Here is a 26,066-nt window from a genome sequence, read left to right on the forward strand (position 1 = left end):
TCTTGGTTTTCCTGTTCTGGGAGGGGAATTCCTGGGCCGCAGGTACACGTTGGGTCTGGCCTAGGGGCGGGGCTTGGGGAGTGATGGGCCTCCTCCAACCGGCTGCCGCATGGGTGGAAGAGAAGGGAGTGACAGCATGCGGAGGGGCGTGGCCTGCTGCAGTGAGCGAGGGCGGGGCTGTCGGGCCAGGAGCTCCTCGCTTCAGGATTGGCCCGGCGCGGCGAGGTGAGCCGCCACGTGACTGTTGTGGGCGCGTGCGCGGCGCGGGACGGGGGCAGCGGCTCTGGAGCCGTGGCACCACCGGCAGTGGCCGATCTGTGTCGGTGGTCAGTCTGTTGTACGATCGCAACGCCGGACACGAAAGGGCCGGAGCCGTTGCCGCCGCTGGGACATGATCCGAAACGGACACGGTACCACGGACTCCTCCAAGAACCTCGGCCCGGGGACCAAACGCACCGTGCGGGTCTGGTGCGACGGCTGGTGAGAGCGTGGGACCGAGAGGGCAGAGCGGGGCGGTCCGAGACCCTCCCTGCCCTCCCGCCGGTCGGGCCGGCTGCCCCTGTGCCAGCCTCCTCCCGTCCGCTCCTCTCTCTCCCCTTTCCCTCCCTCCGTCCGTCCTTTCTCCCGCCGCCGCCCCGGGGCCCTGCGGACCGCGGCCCGCCCCGCCTCGCCTCCCCCTGTGCGGGCGGCCCGCCGCCCCCCGCCCCCCGGGAGACGTGCCCCAGGGCTTGCCCGAAGCTGCGAGGCTTTAACCTCCGGGTCTGCTGGGCGAGTTTTTGCGCCAGGTGCCGTAGCAGCCCCTAGCTCCGCCGAGACTCGGACCCGGGGGAGCCCGGACGTTTGGTGCGGAGAGCCGGCAGGCTCCGGACTTTGAGAGCCGGGGCGCCTGCCCAGGGCAGGTTCGGTTCGTGTGTTCGGCCCCTGCGAGCAGGGCTGCTCTTCCTGGAAACTTGCGCCGAGGCTCAGTTCTCAGGGACTCAGCTCGGCGGAAAAAAGTCCAAGCTAACTCTACGTATTTTTCCATATCTCCCATAGCTCTTTAGCAATAGCCATTGAATAAGTGACCCTTTGGGGCCCGGGCAGTAGGAGCCCTGAGCCGCTGGAGTTGGGTAGAGCCAAGAAAAGGGCAAGGAATCAGCAGTGTCTATTCTGGAGAACCAGAGAGTTGAACAGGGAAAAGGAAGCACGATTCTAAGCAAGAGCCAAGGATTTTAAAAAAGAAAAGGCATTTGCAGAGAGTTTATTGTTATAAGAGATTGAATTTCTGTTGAGAAACTCTAGATTAGCTATTTCTTCCTTTATATGAGTGCTAATCGTCCTAGGATAAGGTGGATTTTTGGACCAGCCCTTTACTTAAAAATAAGATAAACTAAGATAAACTGGTTATTTTGATATTCTAAAGGGGGGGAGGGAGATTGTTTCTTGCTGTAGGCCTTTTGAATTTGAGATTCCGTCTGGGGAGGAAGGAGTGTTTTGGGTTGCGAAAGTGGGTGGAAACATGGTTTTGATGCCTGATTTTCTTGTGTGTGATTTTTTGAGGAATTTGACCCATATGGTTCCACAGATCCCTAATGACATAGAGACATGGGATACTTTACTGTTTCTGAAGCATTACCAAGAGGTGCATAACATTTTCACTCTTCACACGTAGGACTCTTGCTCAGATTCAGGTGAACACAGAAAAGCATTTCAGATCAGGAGATTGACTTCCATCCTTCCAAAGGGAGATGGTGGTAAAGTGAGTGGGAAGTTGAGAATTCTTGGCTTTTAGCCCCAGATCTGGTAGTCTTTTGTGAGTACACTAAGCACTCTGTTATCAGATGACTGCAAAAAAAAAAAAAAAAAAAAAAGCAGCATACTAGTATTTATTAAGAATATTTAAAATTGTGGGGGAGCATTTTCAGGGCTCCAGAAAGTTTCCTTCAGACATTCAGGTTTTTGTTTTGTTTTGTTTTTCCCCCAGAAAGGTTCAGCCAAGCTGTATTTGCTTTTGTTCTAATATAAAACATTTGACTCAGTATAATATAGCTAAAATTTTTATGTTTCCATTAGTATGTTTAATATTGTACAGTTGCATATGTTTCTGAAAATGTGTGTCAAGTTTTTGTCATTTTAACCATTTAAAATGCCGTACAGGCCTTGTGCTCCAGTATGTAGATTATATGAAATCTCATACTCCAGTAAAGGAGTATCCACTTCTCAAAGGTTTTACAGATCGGGATTTTCATAGGCAGAGGCAGCTTTGGGGTAATGGAAAGAGCCTGAGATTTAGAATCAATACCTGGGCAGTAATCTCAGCTCTGCCAGCTGTGTAACTTTGGAAAAGTCACTTAACCTCTCTGTCTCAGTTTCCTCATTTGTAAAATGGAGATAACCTTTGTACTACCACCAACCTCAAATGGGTTTAGTGAGGATCAAATGAGATTATATGAAATGTTTCATAAATTGTAATAAACTATATGAAGTTTACTTAGTATGTGTTAGATTTACTCAAAGTGAGATGTGCCTGCATTGCATTTTTTCATTTCTATAATTCAGTACACCCACATGCCTCAGGTAAAGAGAAGTTAGTGTTCTGTAGAGAGAGAGATGCTAAAGCAAGATACTATTGACAACGGGACAGCTAGGTTATAACCCAGGTATTCTGCCTTTTGTCCCAATAAGTATTCTGTGGTAGTCAGTGAGTACTGACCTTTGCCCACAATTGCTGAATTATCAGAACCAGATTCATGTTCTAATGCTGTTCTTCCCAGTATATTCTGGGAACACTTCCAGGGGCCCAAACTAGGCTGTATCAAAACAACCCAAATAATAGGTACTCAATCCTATAGGGAAATTTTTTTTTTTTTTTTGCTTTCCATGGTTACCTTTCTAGTGTTTTAGTAAGTGGAGAGTTTGGAGTTTCTGGGTAGTAGATGGCAGTAATAAAGGACTGAAAAAAATCCTATATCTAATAAAAATTTAGAGACTCTGGGAACAAAACCAAATCAGTACTTCATATTCCTGTACTATGCCCTCCCACACGCTAAATCCAGAGTTTTTTAACCAAACCAGTGGTTCCATTAACTCATATTGGGCTAGAGAAAGTGAGAAATGGGTCTTCAAATAGGCTACCATTCTGCGCCTATTATCATGTGGACTCTGGAATGACTCTGTGGACTTTACTTATGAAAGAGCCTTTGTTTGATCAAAATCCCCAGTATTCAATATTCCCCAAGCTCACCCCACTTCAGCTTCCCTTCTAACCTCACCTTTCTACCCCTTTCCTCTACTCCCATTTCTTCTATTCAGTCTTCTTTGCTTTCATGGGGACATTTTAATTGGCTTTCTTTGGGTTTTGATTCAGCCTTCCCTGGAGCTAGGTCTTTGATTGTGAACTGTAGCTGAGGCCTGATAGTTCTTGGATAAGCTTTCTTGATGAAGAAAGGAAGAGCATGGTATACCCCCATTATGCCAAGATCAGACTCCAAAATAATAACACCCCCTAGAGATTCCAAGCCTCCTCAAGGTGTACTGCAAGATTAATTTAGGTTCAAATTTTAGAAATAAACATGCTATGTAGTTCCTCTTGGAAATCTAATAACTAAGAAAAGATTAGGAGTCACAGTGCTACTCACCACTCCTTAGGGGAGCACCCTGAAATCCTTATAGGTCTAACTTGATCACATGGCCAAACCCTAGTAATGAATTCCCACATTGGTATTAGGTTTGGCAATAAGGATCCTGCCCTTCCTTACACTTGAGTTTCTCTGGCTTCACATGACTTTGTCATGACTCCTAAAACCTTCCATGTCTAAGCTGTTGAATAGCCTGGTTTTTATTTCCTGAACCATCATTTCACCCTAATCTGCCCTCACTACTTATCTTCATTTGTAATAGCTCCAGGATCCATAGGAGGCTACCCCAAAGAGGCTACAAGAGGGGAACTCTGCTTCCCCAACTCAAATCTGTCCCTCCCTGTCGACCAGGTACAAGGCTTGATACCTCCATTTATTTCCACAGCTATGACATGGTACATTATGGGCATTCAAACCAGCTGCGTCAGGCACGGGCCATGGGAGATTACCTTGTCGTAGGGGTCCACAATGATGGTAAGAGGCTGTGTGCCCCAGCTCCTCTCCTAGCTCTTGCCTCCCCATCCCATAGCACAGGACTGCAGTGTTGGCTGTTCTCAGCCAGTCAGATCATATAAGGACGTTTTAAACAGATATGGTGCCTTCCCCCATAAGTTGCAGTCCTTGGCAGGCAGTGGAGATGTGGAAAGCAAAATATGATGACTAGGGTTGTATCCCAGACCCTTTCCCTGCTTGGATCTAGTGGCCTAGGTGGGTGGAAAGGCTAAAGAAATGTGGGGGAGGAGTTATTCTACTAATAGGGAGAATTTACTATGACTACTCTGCTTCCCCAAAAGACATACCAAATCCATTTCAAGATTTGCCATTGTCTAGGAATTGAACCCAAGATCTCAGAGAACTAAGATGTTTGGTATTGGAGTACCTTAGCAAATTGGGTTGTTGGATGAGGGCTGGAAACGAGAGTCCTTGCTGTGGATTCTTCAGGAGACACATTAGTAGTGTTTGTCATTACTCTACTCTTTCTTCCTCTTTGCCTTGCCCTAGAGGAGATTGCCAAGCACAAGGGCCCTCCTGTCTTCACTCAGGAGGAGAGATACAAAATGGTCCAGGCCATCAAGTGGGTGGATGAGATTGTGGCTGGTGCTCCTTACGTCACTGCCCTGGAGACCCTGGACAAATACAACTGTGATTTCTGTGTTCATGGCAGTAAGTGGCCTAGCTGCACACCTTATCTATGAAGTCCTAAGATGGCAACGTGGCAACTAGAGGGAGGGGGGCAGGCCCCACGTGATTCTGCAGAGATGACAGTTTTTTAAAAAGTCTTAGGGACTCTGAAAGCATTTTCCTTGACCCTGGAGTTTTAGGATATGAATGTTTGGATTCTGTCTGAGACTGGGGCTCTTGACCAAGGCTGTCCTGAAGTATCTTGGCAGGGCTGACCCTCTAATGTGTTTTTGTGTGTGTGTGTGTGTGTTGCTTCCTAGATGATATCACCTTAACTGTGGATGGGCGGGACACCTATGAAGAAGTGAAGAAGGCTGGGAGATACAGGTGAGACCCCTCTGCCCAGACCTAAGGTGGTGATGGGGGGGGGATTGTAAGGAGAAATGCCTTACACAGAGTACTTAAATACCTGTTTGCTGAACTGAATCAAGGGAGTAGAAATAATTGTCCTTGACATTTCCATAGGTAATGCTTTACTGTATATATGGTACTTTATATATGATTTCATAGTGTGTTCTCTCATTCCTGGTAGCCACTGAGAGAGGCTTCTCAAGTCAGGCTAGTAAGGGCATGGTTCTATGTTCTTTTTCTCTTACTGGCTACAATTTGCCCCAGCTACAAAGTAGGATGACCTGTAGAAAGGTTTTCTAGGTGTGACCACTAGGTTGTGCTGCAGGCATCACACTAACACTAGCATTTCATAGATTTGTGGAATTTTTTAGTGGAAAAGGAATCATAGGATCACAGAGTTAGAGATGAAGAGGATTTTATGGGTCATATCATGTGACCTTTTCATTTTACACATGCAAAAACCAAAGCCCAGAAAGGTTACCCAAGTTCACACAGGCAGCAAGTGACAAAGCTCAGGTTTAAACCAGGTCGTCTGATTCCACGTCCGGTGCCTGTCTCACTGCACCACTCTGCCTTCTCAGCCTGGGAACCTTTAGCCCAAGTCCCTCATTTTACAGACAGGGAAATCAGTGCTCACAGAGATCAGGTGACTTGCCCAAAGATACAAAACTGAGACTGGAGCCCATGCCGTCTGATCCACTCTACTGATGATCCTCTGCCTTTTTGAGAATGAGCATCTGTTCTTAACAATCTTATTTTTAATCGATGCTTTTGTTCTTATGTAACCCTCATTTCCAGGTATGTCCCTGGCCCCTTTTCTCTCTGCCCGTTGCGCCATCCCTTGTAACAAAGGTTAAAAAAGTAAGAAAAAACTTTGAAACTAATCAACAACACATCAACTGTGTCTGGCAGCTTATGCAGTGCTCCACACCCATAAACCTCCCACCAGCAAAGAGGGGAGAAAAGGGTATTTTCTCAACTCTTTTCCGTGCATGAGCTTGGGAGGGACTTTTTTTTAGTGCCAAAATTTTAGTGGACTCTACATGAGTAGCATAGTAATACTATACTATTAGTACTGTACTGTTAGTATTAGTAATAGTTCTTCATCTATAAAATGGGGATAGTTCCTCACTGAGTTGTTATGAAACTCAAATGAGATAATGTAAGTGAATCTCTTTGAAAACTTTAAAACGCCGTATAAATTTAAGTTGTTATTGTTGTTATTATTGACCAAGAAAACACACAATGATAAAAAGTTAGTGATTTCAGTAGTGCTTTCAAATAATTTTTATTAATTGCATCAGAATCTACATGCATTTGAAAAATAGTGACATGTAGATCAAAACCTAAATACCTGTTGCCCCATATGAATACACAGCAATTTCCAGAGACCAGGAGCCATTGCACTATGACATGCTACTTCTCTGTCTCCTAAGTCTTATTCACTTTCTTAGGAACTGGTGTGCAGTTGAGATACAGAGCAGGAAGCAGACGTCTAGTGGTCACTCAACAAGATAGGATTAAAATCAGGATCTTAACTAACTGTTTATCAGTTCTACCTCTCAGGCAGGATGTTGAAATTGTTGACTTTTCAGCCAACAATGGAAGCTAGATGTTCTTGCCTTAAATGGTATTGAGTGGAGGGGAAAAATTGAAGGCCTCGCCATTGATACCTTTAGACGAGGCCACTCTGCCCCTGGGGTTGTCATGCCCTTGGAAAGCTTCAGTTTGGACAATTCTTCTTATAGAATGTGGAGCTAGATGTCCTTTGTTATTCAGAGTAAATGGTACCTCACTGCTCCCATCTTTCAATGGGAATCAGAAAAAACTGCTGCAGAACAGTGTTCTTTGTTTTCCCCCCTAACTAGAAGAGGTTGGATACATAGGCCTTCCCACAGTAACCCCACCTTGAGTGATGGAGGCTTTCAGTAGTGGTACTGCTCACTAGAAGAACTGAGCCATTTCTGCACTGACCCTACTCCTGCCTGTCTCCCACAGAGAATGTAAGCGCACCCAGGGAGTCTCTACCACTGACTTAGTTGGCCGGATGCTGCTCATGACCAAGGCTCATCACAGCAGCCGGGTAAGTTCACAGTGGCCTAGAGGGCAGTGGTCTTCTGGGAGTTTGATGAGTAACTCTTCTTTTCTCTTCCTTGCCACTGGGTCCTGGGGTTTAGGATATAGCTGCTGCCTGAAAGCCAGGACCCTGGTTGGGAAGGGAGGGAATATTTCTTTCCATTTATTACTGTTGGGATGTTTGTAGGCCATGAGAAATAAATCTCTCACTCTCCTTTCCTGAGACTGGTCAGCACGTAGGGAGCGGCAGGCTTCCTGCTTCTCAACAGGGACATCTCCAAATCAGTGAGGAAAGCCCCCTCAGTGGCCATGGAAAGGAATGCTGGCTGGAATTCTCGTGCCTGGCTGGCCCTGGGGCCTGACTCCACTTTTCTGTGCAGGAATTGCCTTCAGAATACCAGGAGTACACTGACAGCTTTGGCAAGGTGAGTGTTTGGAAAGGGCTCTGTATCCAGCCCCTCAGCGCACAGCGTGACAAAAGCCTAGGAACTCACACGCATACAAAGCTTGATGATAGCACTGAAGCGAGGGGGTTGGTATTTCTTCCTTTACTAGAGTGAGGTTAGGGAAAGGCCCAGTCCCTGGCCCCTGTTACCTCTGTCCTTTTGTTTTCTGCTCCTCAGCAGACTTCTCCCCCAAACCACGATTTATCCTAATCTGACTTCACTTTGCCACCTTGTTTTGGGCTTCCTTGCATTCTAAAGGAAATAGCTATCCTCATGTGAGCATGATGGTATCAGGCACAATTTCCAGAATTTCCCCCAGTGAGTTTTCAGACTCAATTTAGTGCTCACAGCAAGTGCTGAGGGGCCAGACGGGAGCTAGGTACCTTTATCCAGCATATGCTCCCTACTTGGGCCTGACTGTCCTGCCAGTTCCTGGGTGTTAGTAGACACTACCATTTGAGACCCTCACTATTTGAAGTTTCTAACAGTGGTTTGGCCCCTCTCTCCCTTTGTAGCCCCTTCACCTAGTACTTGCTGGGGCAGGTATTTGCCCAGAAGGCTTCTCCCAGGTGACAAGACAGTTGCCTCAGGGTCCTATTGAATGTGTCGGGATTTGCTGTCTGCTTCTTCTCTGTCCATCTGGGGCCCTTTGTTGGAGGCCAGGATGCTGGTGTTTTACCCAGTGGTCATGTTGAGAACACTTCTGACTTTTGTCATCTGCTCGTCCTTTCTTACCGAATTAAAGCTTTCCAGAGCTAAAGCTAGGTTTCATTCCTTGCACATAGTCCCCTTCCAACAGGTGTCACTGTTCCCCTGTTCCCTCTTCTCCCCAAACACTCCAGCTAGTCTGCCTAGAAGCTGGTGCAAAGAAAGAGTTTTCATTGTTCATTGGTTTCTCTCAGACTTCCCCCTGCCCCAACCCATTCCACTCCCTCTTTTCCCTTCCTTCGGGTGCTGAATGAACAGCCCTCAAGATCGGTACCCACCAGCATCTTCAGGCTAGAAAGAGAGCTGTAAATCTGGCAGCTTCTTCTTCACCCTTGCCCAGATCACAGAATGTTCCTTGTAGATCACCCGTGCCAAAGGAAGCAAGGACTGGCTCACAGATGAGGGAGGCAGAAGAGGGAGACCATAGGAAGGCAGCAGCTCAAAAGGACTGGGAAGAAGGGACAGGCGACATCTACAGCCCCTGGGGATCCTGGTGGTGGGTAGAAGGGTGAGCTAACTGGGTGTATAATATTGGAAATTTCTAACCAGTCTCCCCTGCTTGGTCCCTAGTGCCCAAGGAGCCACAGCCCCTGGACTGGAGTGTCACAGTTTTTGCAGACATCCCAAAAGATTATCCAGTTTGCTTCTGGGAAGGAGCCAGAGCCAGGAGATACCATCATCTATGTGGCTGGGGCCTTTGACCTGTTCCGTATCTTTCCTTCTGGCGCCACTCCTGCTCTTTGCCTCCCCAGGGAAGAGTGGGGAATGTCTGTCCTAGAAACAGTTTCACTATTCACAGTCATCCTTGACAAGGTTGCAGAAAACATTAGGGCCCAAGGGACTAGGTTGTCACTCTTGCCAGGGTTCTTTCAGGCTGTGGGAAAACTGGGGGGCAAGTGTATCCAGGTGGGCTAGAAGGAATGCTTGATTAGACTGGACCATGGAAAAGGGAGCAAAGGATCCCCTTTCCTGCAAGTCATGGGGTTCCGTATCACTCTTTTCTTCCCCAGTCAAGCACAAAGGGTGCTAGAGGCCCCACCCTGTGGAGACAGGCACCTTATTCTCTCCCTGTTGTTCTCTTAACCTGGACACAGATATTGGGCACGTGTCTTTCTTGGAGAAGGTTTACCAGCTTGCAGAACGACCCTACATCATTGCAGGCTTACATTTTGACCAGGTATGAACAACTAAGTGATATGATAAGAAAAGTAGCAAGAACCTCTGTCTCCTTACCTCCTCTAGCTGCATCTCAGTGCAGCTAAGCCCCAAGAGTTGGGAGGGGGCAGGCCTTCCGCCAGGAAGCAGCTATGAGAAGTCAGTTGACTTAAACTCCACCCTCTGAGGGAAGTGTGGCTCTAACTGACTGCATCTCTGTCTGATTCTAGGAAGTGAATCACTACAAGGGAAAGAACTACCCCATCATGAATGTGCATGAGAGAACGCTAAGTGTGCTGGCCTGCAGGGTGAGCTGGGACTCAGTTGGGCTTCTGGGGGCTGTAGTCAGAGTGAGGGGCCTCTCCTTTGAGTCACCTCCAAACTCAGGCCCACTGAAAGGTGTTGGCACCTTGGTGGGGAAGAAATGCTTCAACTCTGAGAGTCACTCCTGCTACCTAGCACAAATCACTGCACTACAGGGTCGGTTTGGGCACTTGCTCACTAGCCAAGAAAGCCTCTTTTCACTTCACCAGCCTCTGTTTTCTCATCTGTCAAATGCTGATGATAACTATTATGTTAGCTATGTAAGACTATTTCTGTAGTGCCTTCCAACTTTTAATTCCAACATCTAGAATTCCACCCCACCTCTTCTACCTCAGTTCCTCATGCTGGTCCTCAATCATTGGCATCCCTAGGTTTTACAGAGACTATTTTAGGGGCTGTGATGAGAAGAATTCAGAGGAAGAAGACATCCTCTGCCTTCAGAAAGTCTTGGGTCCAGAATGTCTCAGCATCATTCTCCAGTAGTGCCTCCTATGAACCATCTCTTTTCCTCTGTCCTAGCCCCTAAACAAAGCTCTGTTCTTCTCTGGAGGGTTTGAGAGGAAGCTTAGAATGGCTGCCTCAACTACAATCCTTATCAGGTTTATCAGCAGCTCTTTGTAAACTATCTGGGAACTTTGGACTTGGATTCAGAAGACCTGGGTTCAGGTCCCAGCCTTGCCACTCACTAGTTTTGAAATCTTGGGAAAGTCATTTAATTTCTCTGAGTCCCATCAGTGTGACAGGGGAGAAGGAGAGGTATTCAGTGACCCCTAGGACTCCAAGCTTTAATAGCAGAGAGGAGCTATCTCTGGACAGTCTGAATATCCGAGCTTCTTTCCTGCTTTGTAAAGTGGTTAATGTGGGACTTTCTGGTCTTCAGAACCAAATTTCTGGGTTCCCACCCTGGTCACTTAGCTTGGGGTTGGAGTAGGTAGGGGAAAGTTAGGTCATCGTTCTCTCTTGTCTCCCCAGTATGTGGCTGAAGTGGTGATTGGAGCTCCATATGCTGTCACAGCTAACCTTCTAGATCATTTCAAGGTGAGTCATCTTGGTGACTCATTAGCACTGGTTACTACAGAGTGGAGGGTGCCAAAGCCTTCATGTGAGTTGAAGGAGGTGTCCGAGGGTTACTGAGTTCCCTCAGAGTATCCATCGTGACATCCGCATCTCTGTCTGCCCAAGAGTGGCAGCCCACCCTCAATAGAGCAGGGGCAGAATAACAAACTGGCTGACCAAGGCCCAGTGGGATGGTATGGACACCTTTCTGTCAAAGACCAGCCTCTGCCCTAAGGACCCTAGAGTTTCTGGCCAGGAGTAGTACTCTTGACCACCACAGCTCCTCTTCTCAGGTAGACCTAGTGTGTCATGGGAAGACCGAAGTGATGCCTGATAAGGATGGTTCAGATCCATATAAGGTGAGTGCTCCAGAGTGCTTGCTAGTTCTCCACCTTTGTCTTTTCCCCACACCAACCTCCAACTTCCAGATATGTTTCCTCCTGTGTTCATTTCCTTGTCCTTTGACCACTCTTGTGAATCACTTCTCTTGTACATGAATAGGTGGGGCTTCATGGGCACACATTTCTGTCCCTTATTGGGGAAGTGACAAACTTTTTATCTCCTTCCTCAAGGGGAATAATGGATTTCCATTACTTCCTCCTTCCTACCCTTCACCTCCCACCTCTTTATGCCTTTTGAACCTATCCTTACTGCAAGAAGGGAGGGGAAGAATTCAGCCTTCAGCAGTCTGTGACCCCATGGTAGCATCTGTCTCTACCCACAGGAACCCAAGAGACGAGGTATTTTTCGTCAAATCGATAGTGGCAATGACCTCACCACAGACCTCATTGTACAGAGAATTATTAAAAACAGGTGAGCTTCCATTACAAGGCTCCAGAAGGTGGTTCACAGGAATCTCTCTACTTAGTTGCTTTAGGCCTCAGGAGTGGAATGAAAGTTTAGCAAAAGGATAACTTTGTAAGGCCATCTGTCCCAGGGAATCCAGGTTGTAGGGCTGGACTTTGTGACCTCAGGCCTGCTGTTTTGGTTTTTTTTTGTTTGTTTGTTTTTTTCCTAACAGATTAGAGTATGAAGCAAGAAATCAAAAGAAAGAAGCTCGAGAGCTAGCTGTCCTGGAGGCCATAAAAAAACGGGAGGCAATGCCTGAAGGGGCAGCAGTGCAGGTGGAGGGTCCCTGTGAGGCCTAATTACAAACCTGTACCAGCTCGAGCAGCACGCCTATCCCCTCCTTCCCCAGCCCCACCCTGCCTTCATCCTGAGCTAGGGGACTGCCCGAGGACCTGCCCTCCCTTTTGCTCTCCTCACTTTCTCAGTGCCCTTCTGATTTTAGAACTTGTCATACCTACCATTTTAATGAAGCTGAGGCCCCTTTTTAACTTACCCTGTCTTGGAATAACTGTTGGAACCTCACTCAACTAGCGTGGAGCTGCCTGGTGCTGGCAGAAATGAACACTTGGGTCTCCCCTGGTGTTTTTGGAGAGTTTGTATTCCCTAGTAACGCTTTTCTGCCTAGGCTCTACTGATCTGACTCTGTAGGAAAACAGGAAGACCCAGATAGCACTATGAGCATGGGGAATCTCTGTCTGCATCTGCAAGGGGCATTAGGTTTGTGACCGAGCCATGGGCAGGCTCTGGCCACTTTTAATCCCAGCTTCCCTTTCCTTGGCACTGCCCACCTCTAGTGAAGCTAGATGAAACATATGGGATGGGAAAAGGAGATGAGTCACAGCTGCCCTTTGGCCCTCATGACCTTAAGCACAATCCTGATGGGCTTATGAAGCACCATCTTCCCTTGTCCCCTGAGAGGCTGGGCTGCCTCTGCCTAGCCCCCATCTAACCTTGCTTGCTGGCTGGTGAGGAGAAAGAAGGTCAGCAACACAAGAAGGGGAATGATCTAACTGGTGACCTCCCTTACTTCCTTCGGAGGGGAAATCACACCTCCCAAACCTTCCTCCCCACCTCATCCCCTCATTCTCCTTATGGTCTGAGTCCTATTCCAAAGCTTCCAGCGTGCCGCCTGAGCTCCAGGACCTTTCTTTTTCACCTTCAGCTTTGCTACCTGGGGGTCCATAGTCCTCCCCTAATCCTGCTGCTCCCTGTACAGACTTTGTATGCTGATTTTTGTATGGAACTGACTGTTGTAAATTTCTTTGTCAGTAGAACTTAATAAAATATGGTGGGGGTACATGATCCACCCAGCAGTCCTTCTTGAGTAGAAACAAGGAAAGAATGTGGTGCTGAAGGTGACAGATTTGCCTTTCTCTTGTATCTGCTGGCTTAGTGCTCTTTCTCTATCCTGGGTTGCCATGTGTGTACCCTTGATGACAGCTACCTAGTTAGCCATGCAGAAATACCAGTCTCCCCCAGGCCTCTGTGTCACTTCCCCAGCAGCATCTGATTAATAAACAGGAGCAGGGAGAGCAAGTGACAGTGGGTTCTCCAGACACCAAACTTGATTCAGCTCAAGGCATTGAACTTCCCACCACCCCTTCAGGGAACCAGGAGAATGAGAAAACCAGCTCCTCTCATCTTTCTGGCCGTCTGCTAAATGAAAGATTAAAACCTTATTCCCCACAGATGAACAATGCAGAGCCCTGGGGTTGGGGTTTAGGCTTCTGTTCATCTTCCCAGTATATCCCTTCTTGTGTTTTAACTATTCCCAGCTCTAGCCCCTTCCTGAAAGAAAGCTCTGGGACTTAGGGACCTGAGAGCAGATTGGATTTTGGTTTTCTTGGCAAGGAACTAGTCCTGCCTATTGGACATTCCAAGTATTTTAGCACTAGACTATTCTCTTTTGCCTACCATGGCCAGCCCTTGATTTTCTGTGCCTCCTTCTGAAGCCTCGGGCATCCCCATACTTCTTTCAATATTGTAATCCCAGCAGTAGCATCACTTAAAACCTATTTGCTGCCCTGATGGACAGCTATTTTCTTCCTTCTGTCTAAAACTGAGCACTGGCCCTTACGTCCATGTTACATTTTGCTGTTCCTTTTTCATCCTGCTGATTCAAATCCTGAGGGTTTAGACTGTATTAGATCTCTGGGGTGTTCTGTTTTCCCACAGAGGAGGAGGCCCTAAGGTAAACGCTTCTTACCCTGTAGGCCAGCTAGCTTCTTAACAGTGAGAATCAAGGGTGTGGAATATTCATGCATATCTATGGTCTTGTGCAGTAAACTGTCATGGTGTGTGAGACACTGTGGGACAAGGAGGTGGGAACCAAATGTAAATTCTCTGGCAGAGAAACTCTAGTGGCTGTTGCCAAAGAAACTGGCCATTCTCACCTGTTTGCAAGTCCAACTAGGTTACTGATCCTAGCTTCCAAGGCTAACCAGTTTCTGGACGAGGGTTTGGCATTGTTCAAGCAATCATGTGCCTACCCTAACCCTTGACCAAGTTTATGCTATGAAGTCTGTTGCTCTAGGAGCAGAGATCTCAAGACAAATCAGATATCTCCAGGGACTTTAGCAGTGTGAGTTAGGAGAGGTATTGGGTGACACCTCTGGGTTAGAGAATCAGAAGGGATCAGTCAGGGGCATGGTGGCTCTTTGTGAGTTTGACTCTGCCCTTCTAATCAATGACATACCCAGGACCCTAGTGCCCAAGGAGAAGTCAGCCTTCTCCACACAGCACCTAGAAGGTTGGACTCTAGGAGTATAGAGCCTAGGCTCTAATCCTCTGCTGTTTACCTGTCCTTTCCATGAGACCTGGTGTCCAGGACAAGGGAGCCAGGGTTGACTGGGTGGAATGACCATGATCCAGAACTAATCCCCTCAGTCAGGTGCATCAATATACTAATAGTCCAGGGATTCTTAACCTGGGGTACATGGGAGGTCCATGGATAGTCTGTGAACTTAGAGGGGGAAAATTACACTTATTCACTGTGATCTGTGATTTTCTATATTTATTTGAAAGCATTCTGAAACGGGGTCCACAGACTCCACTAGACTGTTGCCAAAGGGGCCCAGGACACCAAAAAGCTTAAGAACCCTTTTTCTATTTACTGTCATTGGCATGGTGGGGAGAGGGTGTACTGGATGAAAGGAAGGACAGGGAAGAAGTACTTTAGTGTACCTATACAGGGCATTTGCTTATCAAGTTGTATCTCTGGTCTGTGAAGGGTTAAGAGGCTCAGGGTTGCACCTCCCCAGAAGTGACAAGCTTAGAATTGGAGGTCTCTCTCTCCCCCTGGAATAGAGCCAAGACCAATTCATTAAGTAAACCAGGGACATCCTGTGCCCTTGTGCCCTAAGGCAGAGAAGCAATAAAACAAAGATGAGGGTGGAAGACTCCAGGGCTGTGCAAATTGGTAGAGATGGAAATTTCTGTTCATAAATCAAACAAGCTAAATAACTTAACAGCCCTTGCCACAGGCAGAGCGTTCTCAGTATTCTCTCCCCCATATAAAAAACTAATCATACTATCTTCCAAAGTACCTCCAAGCTTTCCATCCATCAATTATCTCGATATGATGAAATCCCAGCTCCAAGATCTAGTCAGGGGGTATTAGTGGGTACAAGCGTTATTGTACTCTACCAGATGGGACAACTTAAGCTCAAAGTACCACAGAAGAAGTTCATACAATGCACCAAAATTGACACCAGAATCCAGGTCTTTCAACTTTCTAGACCAGGGTTCTACTCTGATCCGGTTACCAGTTTGTGCCAACTCCCCATCCCTCCTGTTCCCTGCATCAGAAAAAATATATCCACAGCCTAGACTCTAGCTGGATTTCTATAAACCAGCTGTGTTTCCCAACTTTTCCTTTGCCTCTTTGGACTGTGAGGAGACTTCTGAGAGAGTAGACAGAAAAAGCTGAATTGAAGACTCAGTCGGCCAGAAGCCATGGAGAAACGCAACATTATCTAGGCTTATTGGAGGAACTGAAAGAGTGCATGAAGCCCCCCAGTTTACCTGGAGAGGGGATCTTAATTCCAAGATCCGGTTCAGTGGATTCAAGGGAAGCAAAACTATTCCAGTCACCAGAAATAAATGAATTGGTTAGGATAAAGATGAGACCAGATTCCTTAGCACTTTCATCCTGGTTAACATCTGCCTTTTCAACCAAGAATACCAGTCACTTAAAAACTGTGACAAAACCTACTTTTGTTGTGGCAAAACAGATCGTCTAGAGCTGGGAATGAAAAATTGCTGGTTGAAAGTGGATGCTGGACTCCCACCACCTAAACGGTACCAGCTTTACTTTCATTCATTCAACAAACAGTGAGCATCAACTTGTAGGTAAGACACTAGTGGGCACTAGGAGAGATTATAAGGATGAGTGAGACAGTCCTTTCCTTAAAGAATCTGCAGGCTGTTACAGGAGATAAGATAGGAACTATTTATGCACTCATTCACTTTGGTCTAGACCTATCAATAATAGTACAAAGTATTCCAAGTGAGGAAACTCCATTAGTGCAGATGAGATAATATGTATAAAGCACTTTGCAAACCTTGAAGTACTATGTGAATATTGGTTATTATTATCAATTCCTCTAATGTATAATCTTAAAGAGCTGCTGGGGGAATAAATGACTTGCCCAGGTTCAAACAGCCCAAATGTGTCAGAGGCCAGACTTGAATCTAGGTCTTTCCGACTACAAGGCCTTGTTGCCTCTCATGAACGATTTATGCCCATACGATGATACTGGGCAGAATATAATAGGTATCAGGAAGTCTTAACAAAGTACTGTGGAGGTATTTAAGGAGGGTGAGATCATTTCCAGATGTTAGAAAAGGCCTCATGTAGAAGATGGCATCTGAGCCAATCCTGGTTTATGGGAAAATCTACATCATACAAGAAGTAGATGTCATAAGGCATTATTTGAACTCAAGTCTTCCTGACTCCAAGTCCATCGTTCTGTCCACTGCAGTTGGGACTTGAAGGAATCCCAGGGAGGTGAAGAGATGGAGAAGAGGAGGGAGAAAATTCCAGGCCAATGAAAATGCACGGATTTGGGAGATGGACTCTTATTTGAAGAAGTGTAAGGAGACCAGTGTCACTAGACTATGGAATTTCTGGTGGTTAGAGGGGGTGGTATAGTGGACAGAGCACTGGGCCTGGAGTCAGGAAGATTCCTCTTCCTGCGTTCAAATCCAGCCTCGGACCCTTACTAGCTATGTGACCCTGGGCAAGTCATTTCATCTTGCCTCAGTTTCCTCATCTGTAAAATGACCTGGAGAAGAAAATGGCAAACCACTTTATCTTTGCCAAGAAAACCCCAAATGGGGTCACAAAGTCAGACAACTGAAATAACTGAACAACAACAAAAATTATGCAAGGTGCCTGGAATGTATAAAATAAAAACAAGACAATCTCTGCCCTCAGAAAGCTTAAATTTTACATTCTGGTATTCTAAACTTGCCCCAGGAACACAGGTAGGCCATGACCCTCTGCCCAGCTTCTTCTGTAAGAACACTAGAAAGATAACACTTGCTAGTTGTGTGACCCTGGGCAAGTCACTTAACCTCACTGCCTAGCCCCCCCCCCCCCCAAAAAGACTAGAAAGGTAGGACAGGTCCAGCTTCTGCAAACCTTTGAATGCCAAACATGATTTTTTTCTATTTAATTTTGGAGGTGATAGGGAGCCACAGGAGTGCATTAAATAGGTAGGGAAGGTCAAGTCAGTGTGACAAGGTTGGTCCTGCACTTTGGGAATATCACTTTGCAAGCTAAGCAGAGAGTGCAATGGAGAGAGACCTGACCAACCAGGGAGACTGACCTGGAAGATTGTTATAATCGTCTAAGTGTGAGGTGATAGGGCCTGCACCAGGGTTATAAGGGTATCAGAGGAGAAAAAGAGCATGTACTGGAGATGTTATAAAAGCAGAAGCCATAGAACAGACTGGATGTGTGTGTGTGTGTGTGAAGGGGGGGGGCAGTAAGGGAGAGTAAGGAGTTCAGGATGACACCCAGGTTATGAGCCTGGGTGACTGGGGGGATAGTGGTACCTCCAGCAGTAATAGGGAAAGTTAGGAAGAGAGGAGGGTTTGAGGGAAAGATGAGTTCAAGTTCTGGATGTGTTGAGTTTAAGATATGGTAATGGAGAAGAAGAAGGTTTGTTTGGGGTTGCAAGTCAGAGGAAGAGGTGGAATGACAGTGGATTGTGATAGGATAAAGGAATTTCAGAGTTCATGAGTATAAAAGAACATTTGTGGATGATGTCAAGATCAAGGGCATGATCATGGCTGTGTGTGTTCTATTGATGTGGAGGTGGAGGTCGTGGGCAATGAGTAAATCAAGTAACAGGGAGATTACAAGATTTGAGAGAGTATTAATATGGATCTTGAAGTTCTCTGGTATGAGGGCTGTGTGTGTGGGTTCAGTCGTTTTTCAGTAATGTTTAGCTCTTCATGACCCCAGTGGGGTTTTCTTGGCAAAGATACTGGAGAGGTTTGCCATTTCCTTCTCCAGCTCATTTTATAGATGAGGAAACTAAGGCAAACAGAGTTAAGTGACTTGCCCCAGGTCACACAGCTAATAAGTGTCCGAGGCTGAATTTGAAGAAGATGAACCTTCCTGATTTCAGGCCTAGAGATCTATTCACTGCACCACCTAGCTGACCATGAGGGCCACAGAGGATAGTGAGTGGGGCTGTAGGGAAGCAGATTCACAGAACCCTTCCAAGAACAGGCCAGGTACTTAAAAAGTGCTTACTGACTTGACTTAAGTCCTTTACTGCCCCTTCTTGGTCTCCCAACTGTTTCTTCTCTGCTTTTTCTGCTTATGGAAGATCAAGTGACAGTCCTGCCTCTCCTTCCTATTCTTCCCCTCCATCTCTTTATCTGACATTGTAGGTGAGATGTTATCTAGCTCTGGTCTGTGCTTCTTGTCACTCACTCCCTGGACATTGTAGATCTCAAGGTGACAGCCAGAAGGTTGAGCAAAAACAATAGCGGAGTTGATTTGATCACGGTTCCAGAACTGGAGGTGAGGGGATGGGAGTGGAGATGTGCTGCTCTAGGATATAACCCCAAAGAGAAGCAAATGGCGATGAAGTGGACAGGGCCTGCCAGAAGAAGTAGACCAGGTGAGGTCCTCACTAATCGATACAGGGAGGGTGAGGCCCAGGTTGGAGGTTCCTGCTGTGAAAGAGAAAGCCACCAGGGGGCGTAGATTCTGGGGTAGCAGGGAGATTTTGATCTGCATTGGTAGAATGAGTTTCCTCACTGGGATTTCCCTTCTCCCCTGGTGTTAAAGTTAGATAGAAACAGATGCCTACGGGCCACATATTGACTTAGAAAATCATAAATTAATAATGTTGTTGTTTAATCATTTTCAGTTGTGTCTGACTCTTTGTGACCCCATTTTTGGGATTTTCTTGGCAAATATACTGGAGTGGTTTGCCATTTCCTTCTCCGGTTCATTTGACAGATGAGGAAACTGAGGCAAACGGGTTAAATGACTTGCCCAGCATTACACAGCTAATAAGTGTCTGAGGCCAGATTTGAACTCATTTTACGTTTTAATTCAGCTGGGACTGCATTCAGGAGTTTGATACCTTTGCCCTACACCAATGCAATCATAGTTCTAAACAACAACAGCATTGATAAACCATAAATTCTTCAAAGGCAAGGACTATGTCTTATTTCTCTGTGCATCCTCTGCAGTCTCTAACACTAAGCCTGCTCACATAGTGCTGAGTATTTATTTGGTTAAGTGATTATTGTTTTATGACTGTTGCCTGCATGCAATTATCGATATTAGGCTCAGAATTCTCCCAAGACTAATGATTCAGTAGGACTCGGTCTTCCCACCTCTTCCATGTTGTTCAGTCATGTCCAACTCTCCATGACCCCATGTGGGGTTTTCTTGGCAAAGATACTGGAGTGATTTGCCATTTCCTTCTCCAGTTCGTTTTACAGAGGAGGAAACTGAGGCAAACAATGTGAAGTAACTTGTCCAGGGTCACACAGCTAGTAAGTGTCTGAGATTAGATTTAAAGTCAGGTCTTCCTGACTCCAGCACTCTAACCACTTCGGCCCATATTTATAGTCCAAGGACATTGAGGCCAATTGGAAAGTCCTAGCAATCATGGGCTATTAAGAGTTAGAAGGGACCTGAGGTCTTATCTACTCTAACCTTTTCATTTTACTAAAGCCTAGAGAGGGACAGAGACTTCTCCAAGGTCACACACCTTGTTAATGGCAGCACTAGGGTTAGCCAAAAAGAATTATGGGAAGAAATCCCGAGAGAGAGAGAGAGAGAGAGAGAGAGATTTATCTCCAAATTTTGCAAAATAGTAACAAAAGGTAGCATATCATTACCATAGGAACACTTCATTGAGCACAGATTAGAAGGATCGGTAGAAATGGGAGGAAGGGAGGAAAAGGTTAAGACACTGAAGTAGGATAGACTAAGAAGTGTTTTCAGGGACAGCAAATTGGTTCATTTGTCCAGAATGGAGGGTTCATGTACAAAAAGAACGGTAAGACGAAGAATGTAGACTTGTTCATTCATTTGTGGTATTTAAACAAGGAGGGATATGGGGCAGCGCAGGTAGTGAGTGACCTAGTAGATGGAATTTCTTCACCAGTAACACCCTACCCAGAGCAAATAACAAATCCAGTTAAAAAAAAGGGCAAAAAAACCAACAACTCGAAGATGGTGGAGTAAAAACTGTGACTTGCTTGAGCTCTCCCCCAAACCCCTCCAAATACCTATAAAAAATGGCTCTAAACAAATTCTAAAGCAGCAGAACCCACAAAAAGACAGAGTGAAACAAATTTCCAGCCCAAGACAGCCTGGATGGTTGATCAGAAAGGTATATCGCGCCGGGCGGGGAGAGGAGCGCAGTTCGGCATGGGCATGCAGGCCGCAGCGACCCTGGAGCAGGCCTCAGAGGACTGAATCGAGGGCAGCTGTGGCAGTTTCCAGACTTCTTAACCCATGAACACCAAAGACAACTTGGAAGGTCAGTGGGAAAAGTCTGTGTCAGTGGGAAAGAGAGAAGCTGGTGGTCTCAGCTCCAGTCCTGGAGCTTGGCGGGAGCAGTGGCTGCTTCCTGAGCTTCGGTCCCACAGATTAAGGGGGAATCAAGTGGCTGATCAAAGAGGGATTGCAGGGATCTCTCTGCTGGTGCAGGATTCTCTTGCTTTGCCTGTGTGTGGATCTGGGTCACAGTTCTGGGTGATGGTCCTGGGGCGCGGAGGAGGGTTGGAGTGGTAGAGCTTGTAGTGGGGGTGGAGAGGAAACCCTCCTCACAGTTCCAAGGCAGAAAAGAGTGCTTGTGGTCACTCATAGACCAGAGCACAGTCCAGGAAAGGAGTAAACACCTCACCCTTGATCACAGCACCTTGGAAGAACTGAAAATTTACAGGTCCCTAGAAGTATCTCTGAACACAGCTGCACAAAACCCCTGAAGCTTAGGATAGTACATTCTCCACACTGGAAACAGACTCTTACCTTAACAAAGAGTTTATAAGTCAAGTAATTGGCTGAGATCATGAGCAAGCAGAGCAAAAAGAGGCAGACTATATTATCTTACTTTGATGACAAAAAAGATCAAAACATACAACCAGAAGAAGGCAATGAAGTCAAAGCTCCTACATCCAAAGCCTCCAAGAAAAATATGAATTGGTCCCACGCCATGGAAGAGCTCAAAAAGGATTTTGAGAAGCAAGTAAGAGAAGTAGAGGAAAAACTGAGAGTGATGCTAAAGGAGACCCAAAAAGATACTGAAGAAAATAACACCTTAAAAAATAGCCTAGGGGCAGCTAGGTGGTGCAGTGGATAGAGCACCAGCCCTGAAGTCAGGAGGACCTGAGTTCAAATCTGGCCACAGACCAAACACTTGACACGTACTAGCTGTGTGACCTTGGGCAAGTCACTTGACCCCAATTGCCTAAAAACAAAACAAATAAAAAAAATAAAATATAATAAATAAGAAATTATCAAGGAAAACTGCCCTGATATTTTAGAACCAGAGGGCAAAATAGAAATTGAAAGAATCCACTGATCACCTCCTGAAAGAGATCCCCAAAGGAAAACTCCTAGGAATATTGTAGCCAAATTCCAGAATTCCCAGGTCAAGGAAAAGATATTGCAAGCAGCCAGAAGGAAACAATTCAAGCATTGTGGAAACACAATCAGGATAACACAAGATTTAGCAGCTTCTACATTAAGGGTCCGGAGGGCATAGAGTATGATATTCCGGAGGGCAAAGGAGTTAGGACTACAACCTAGAATCACCTACCCAGCAAAACAGTATAATCCTTCAGGGTAAAAAATGGTCATTCAATGAAATAGAGGACTTTCAAGCATTCCTGTGGAAAAGACCAGAGCTGAATAGAAAATTTGACCTTCAAATACAAGACTCAAGTGAAACATGAAGAGGTAAACAGAAAAGAGAAATCAGAAGAGACTTATTAAGCTTGAACTGTTTACATTCCTGCAGGGAAAGATGATATTTGTAACTTATGAGACCTTTGTCACTATTAGGGTAGTGGAAGAGAAAAAGTTTATATTTATGTATAGATAGATAGATAGATAGAGGGCACAGGGTGAGTTGAAGATGAAGGGGTGATATCTGGAAAATAAAATTAAGGGGTGAGAGAGGATTATACTGGGAGAAGGAGAAAGGGAGAGGTAGAATGGGGTAAATTATCTCACATGAAACAGACAAAAAAAGGCTTTTAAAGTGGAGGGAAAATGGGGGAAGGTGAGAGGGAATGAGTGAATCTTGTTCTCATAGGATTTGGCTTAAGGAGGGAATAACATACACAATGGGGGTATGGAAATCTATTTTACTCTACAGGAAAATAAGGGGGGAAGGGGACAAGAGAACAGGGGGTTGATAGACGGGAAGGCAGATTGGAGGAGGGGATAATCAAAAGCAAACACTTCTGAGGAGGGACAGGGTCAAAAGACAGAATAGAATAAATGGGGGGTGGGATAGGATTAAGGGAAATATACTTAGTTTTTCACAACAGGACTACTATGGAAGTGTCTTGCATGACTACACATGTATAACCTGTACTGAGATGCTTGCCTTTTCAATGAGGGTGGGTGGGGAGGGAGGAAGGGAGAAAATTTGTAATCCAAAGTTTTAAAAAAAATGTTAAAAATAAAAAAATTTAAAATTAAAAAAAATAATAATATATCCTAGTCAGCCACATAAGGCCTCCCAAAGTCTCTCTCTTGTAAATTCTGGGATTCTTGTCCTTGTAACCCCTTTCTTAATTAATGATAGACTTGGTCTTTTTAAAAATTAAATTATATTTCAATTATCTTTTTAATTAAAATTTTAAAATAAAACTTATTTCAATTAAAAAAAAACCCCAACAACTCAATCTGCACAGTTGCACAGATTTCCCTCCAAGGGACTGAATGAGTCTTTACACAACTCCTTTAGTGCTCCAAATGGTCTCTCCAGTTCTTTCTGCCCCAGTACCTCCACATGAATTCCTCCCGAGTTCAAATCTGGCCTCAGACACTTACTAGCTATGTGACCCTGGGCAAGTCACTTCACCCTGTTTGCCTCAGTTTCCTCATCTGTCAAATGGACTGGAGAAGGAAATGGCAAACCACTCCAGTATATTTGCCAAGAAAATCCCAAATGGGGTCAGGCAGAGTCAGACGCAACTGAACAAAATAATTTTTTATGTCTTTTGTTTTTTATATCAAGTCAACAACAACAACCACCACCATTTATTATGCTTTTATTCTGTATCTGGAACACTTTCCCTTTTCAACTCGGCCACATGGCTACCTCGACTTCCTTTAAGTCTCAGCTAAAGTCCTGCCTTCTACAGGAAGCATTTCCCAATCCCCTATAATTCTTCTGTGACCACCCTCAACGTATCCTGCATAGATCTTGTCTGTACATAGTTGTTTGCATGTTGTCCCTCTCCCCACCCCTCCATTTGACTATGAGCTATTTGAGAATAGAGACTCTTTTTTGTTTGGCCTTTCTTTGTATCCCCAGCATTTAGCACAGTGCCTGGCACAAATTCAATGCTTAATAAATGCTAACTGACTGACAAACAACAGCCAGGCACTGTGCTAAGCAATGGGAACACAAATACAAGTAGAAAGACAGACAGTCTCTGCCCTCAAGAAGGGCATGAATCCCTCATTCTGTGAAGGAAGACAATTGCATAAAAGAGGGCTGAAAAGTGTGGAGAGGGTAAGGAGGAGACAAGGAACTGGATGGTGAAGTCAGGAGAAGAAAGGATGGCTCCTCTGGGTCTTGCCTCAAAATGGTGATTCCAGCAGGAACACGCCAATGGGAGAAAGTGGGATGGATTCTTTCCAATGCCCTACCCTACCCTCTTTCTTTTCTTTTTTTTCTTCTTCACTGTGCTCTTTTTACTTTGTTCTTTTTTCTCCTTCCTCCCTCCACTCCCAACTCCACCCAAGGCTACAAATGAGCTCAGATATATTTATATATATACATATATACACACATCCATACCTATATACATGTACAAATATACATGCATGTATACACATATACATACAAAGGTATATATACATACATATACACACATACATACAGACACATACATATACTTAGATATCCATAATTGTATCCATACATAGACATACGCATTCATATGCATCTATGTAAGACTGTACTATACTTATTTATCCTCTGTTTCTCTGAGGGTAGATAACCTCTTCCTTCATAAGTCCAAGTCTTTTCATATTTTTCAAAGTTCACCAACTCATCATTTTTTATACCACAGTAATTCAACCTTATACTGTCTATTTATTTTAAATAGTCCAAAACAATATTGATGAATATGGCTAACATATAGTATAGTTTCCCTATTTTTCCCCTTTTGATGAAATTTATTTTAGCCTTAACTTTGCCCAAGATCATGATAACCACCCCTGCTCTTTTCCCCTAATAAATCCTACTCCTTTTTTTTTTTTTTTTTTTTTTGGCTAGGCAGTGGGGTTAAGTGACTTGCCCAAGGGTCAAGCTAGTAAGTGTTATATGTCTGAGGCTGGATTTGAACTCAGGTTCTCCTAAATCCAGGGCCAGTGCTCTATCCACTGCACCACCTAGCTGCCCCTATAAATTCTACTCCTGATCTTTGTTTTATGATTGTATCTTATTTCCTATCCCTCCTGACTCCTCTACTTTACTTGTATCTGCTACCTTGCCCTATTATTTAACCTAACCCTCCAACAGTCCCTCCCTTATCCTACCATTCCCCTTAATCTAAACTCCCTTCTATACCCCACTTTATCCTATTCTCTCAACTTCCTCTCTAAAAATCCCTCCCTTATCCCCTCCCCATCCCCTTAGCCTTTTCTTTCTGAATTTAGAAGACTGTTATACTCTTATATATATATATATATATATATATATATATATATATATATAATATATATATATATGTATTGTTCCCTCTTAAACCCATTCTCAATTAAAGTAGGGTTCCAGAACTACCAGCCTTCATCCCCCATCTAATTCTCTTATATCAATTCTTCCTCTAGCACTTCATCTGTATAAGATAATTACTCTCTTTACCTTCTAAATGGTTTTTACTTTTTAGAATCAGGTCATATTCAGGTCTACCCCAATCTTACTGTATTTCACCACATAATCATCCAGATTTAAGCCAAAAAATTTTGCAAAAAAAGTGGGGTGCGACCATGCCATGAAGCTTTTAAAAATGTGTCAGTGTTACTTAAAAATAATTTATTACTAAACTGTCTTTGGTGCAATATTAGGATGCACAAAATACTCGTGAATATACATTAAAATTGAATACTGACAATTCATATGTGCTGAGAATTCTAGGCTCATAGCTTGTAATGTGCTACAGATAAATGCATATCCATATGCCACAGGTGAATACATTGCTGCTCTGTTTACAGAGTATGTAGCATGACTTACAGAGTAAGTAGCATGACAAGCAGAATGAAACCATGAGAAGATTACATGATGAAAGGTTATAAAACAATTTTTGGACTGAAAACAAAACAAAAAAAAAACAGAGTGCAACACTTATGTGATGGCGACGATTACGTGGTGAAATACAGTATTCTTGAACTCAATTACTAATAACAATCTTAGATATACGTTTTATATTTCCTCGTATAAAAAGTAAACAGTCGGTCCTTTTTGAGTCCCTTGTAATTAGTCTTTGATATGCACCTTATATTTCTCTTGGATCTTATATATCAAATCTGTTAAGTTCAGGGTTTTGGTTTGGTTTTTTTTTTTTCAAACAAAAT

The 26,066-nt window shown here is 44.8% G+C and overlaps 1 protein-coding gene across 1 annotated transcript; it reads left to right on the plus strand.

Annotated features, from left to right (window-relative positions):
- Positions 1 to 269: 269 nt before the first annotated feature.
- On the plus strand, positions 270 to 13,068 carry PCYT2 (phosphate cytidylyltransferase 2, ethanolamine). Its single transcript, XM_027850231.1, has 13 exons — positions 270 to 480; positions 4,003 to 4,091; positions 4,620 to 4,781; positions 5,060 to 5,126; positions 7,149 to 7,233; positions 7,607 to 7,651; positions 8,951 to 9,089; positions 9,475 to 9,557; positions 9,766 to 9,843; positions 10,832 to 10,897; positions 11,209 to 11,274; positions 11,640 to 11,728; positions 11,937 to 13,068. Exons 1-13 carry the CDS (start codon positions 392 to 394, stop codon positions 12,061 to 12,063), a joined length of 1,185 nt encoding a protein of 394 aa, XP_027706032.1. The 5' UTR covers positions 270 to 391; the 3' UTR covers positions 12,064 to 13,068.
- Positions 13,069 to 26,066: the final 12,998 nt, after the last annotated feature.

Source organism: Vombatus ursinus, unplaced genomic scaffold (assembly GCF_900497805.2).
Source record: "Vombatus ursinus unplaced genomic scaffold, bare-nosed wombat genome assembly UNPS02008996.1, whole genome shotgun sequence".
Taxonomy (NCBI): Eukaryota; Metazoa; Chordata; class Mammalia; order Diprotodontia; family Vombatidae; genus Vombatus; species Vombatus ursinus.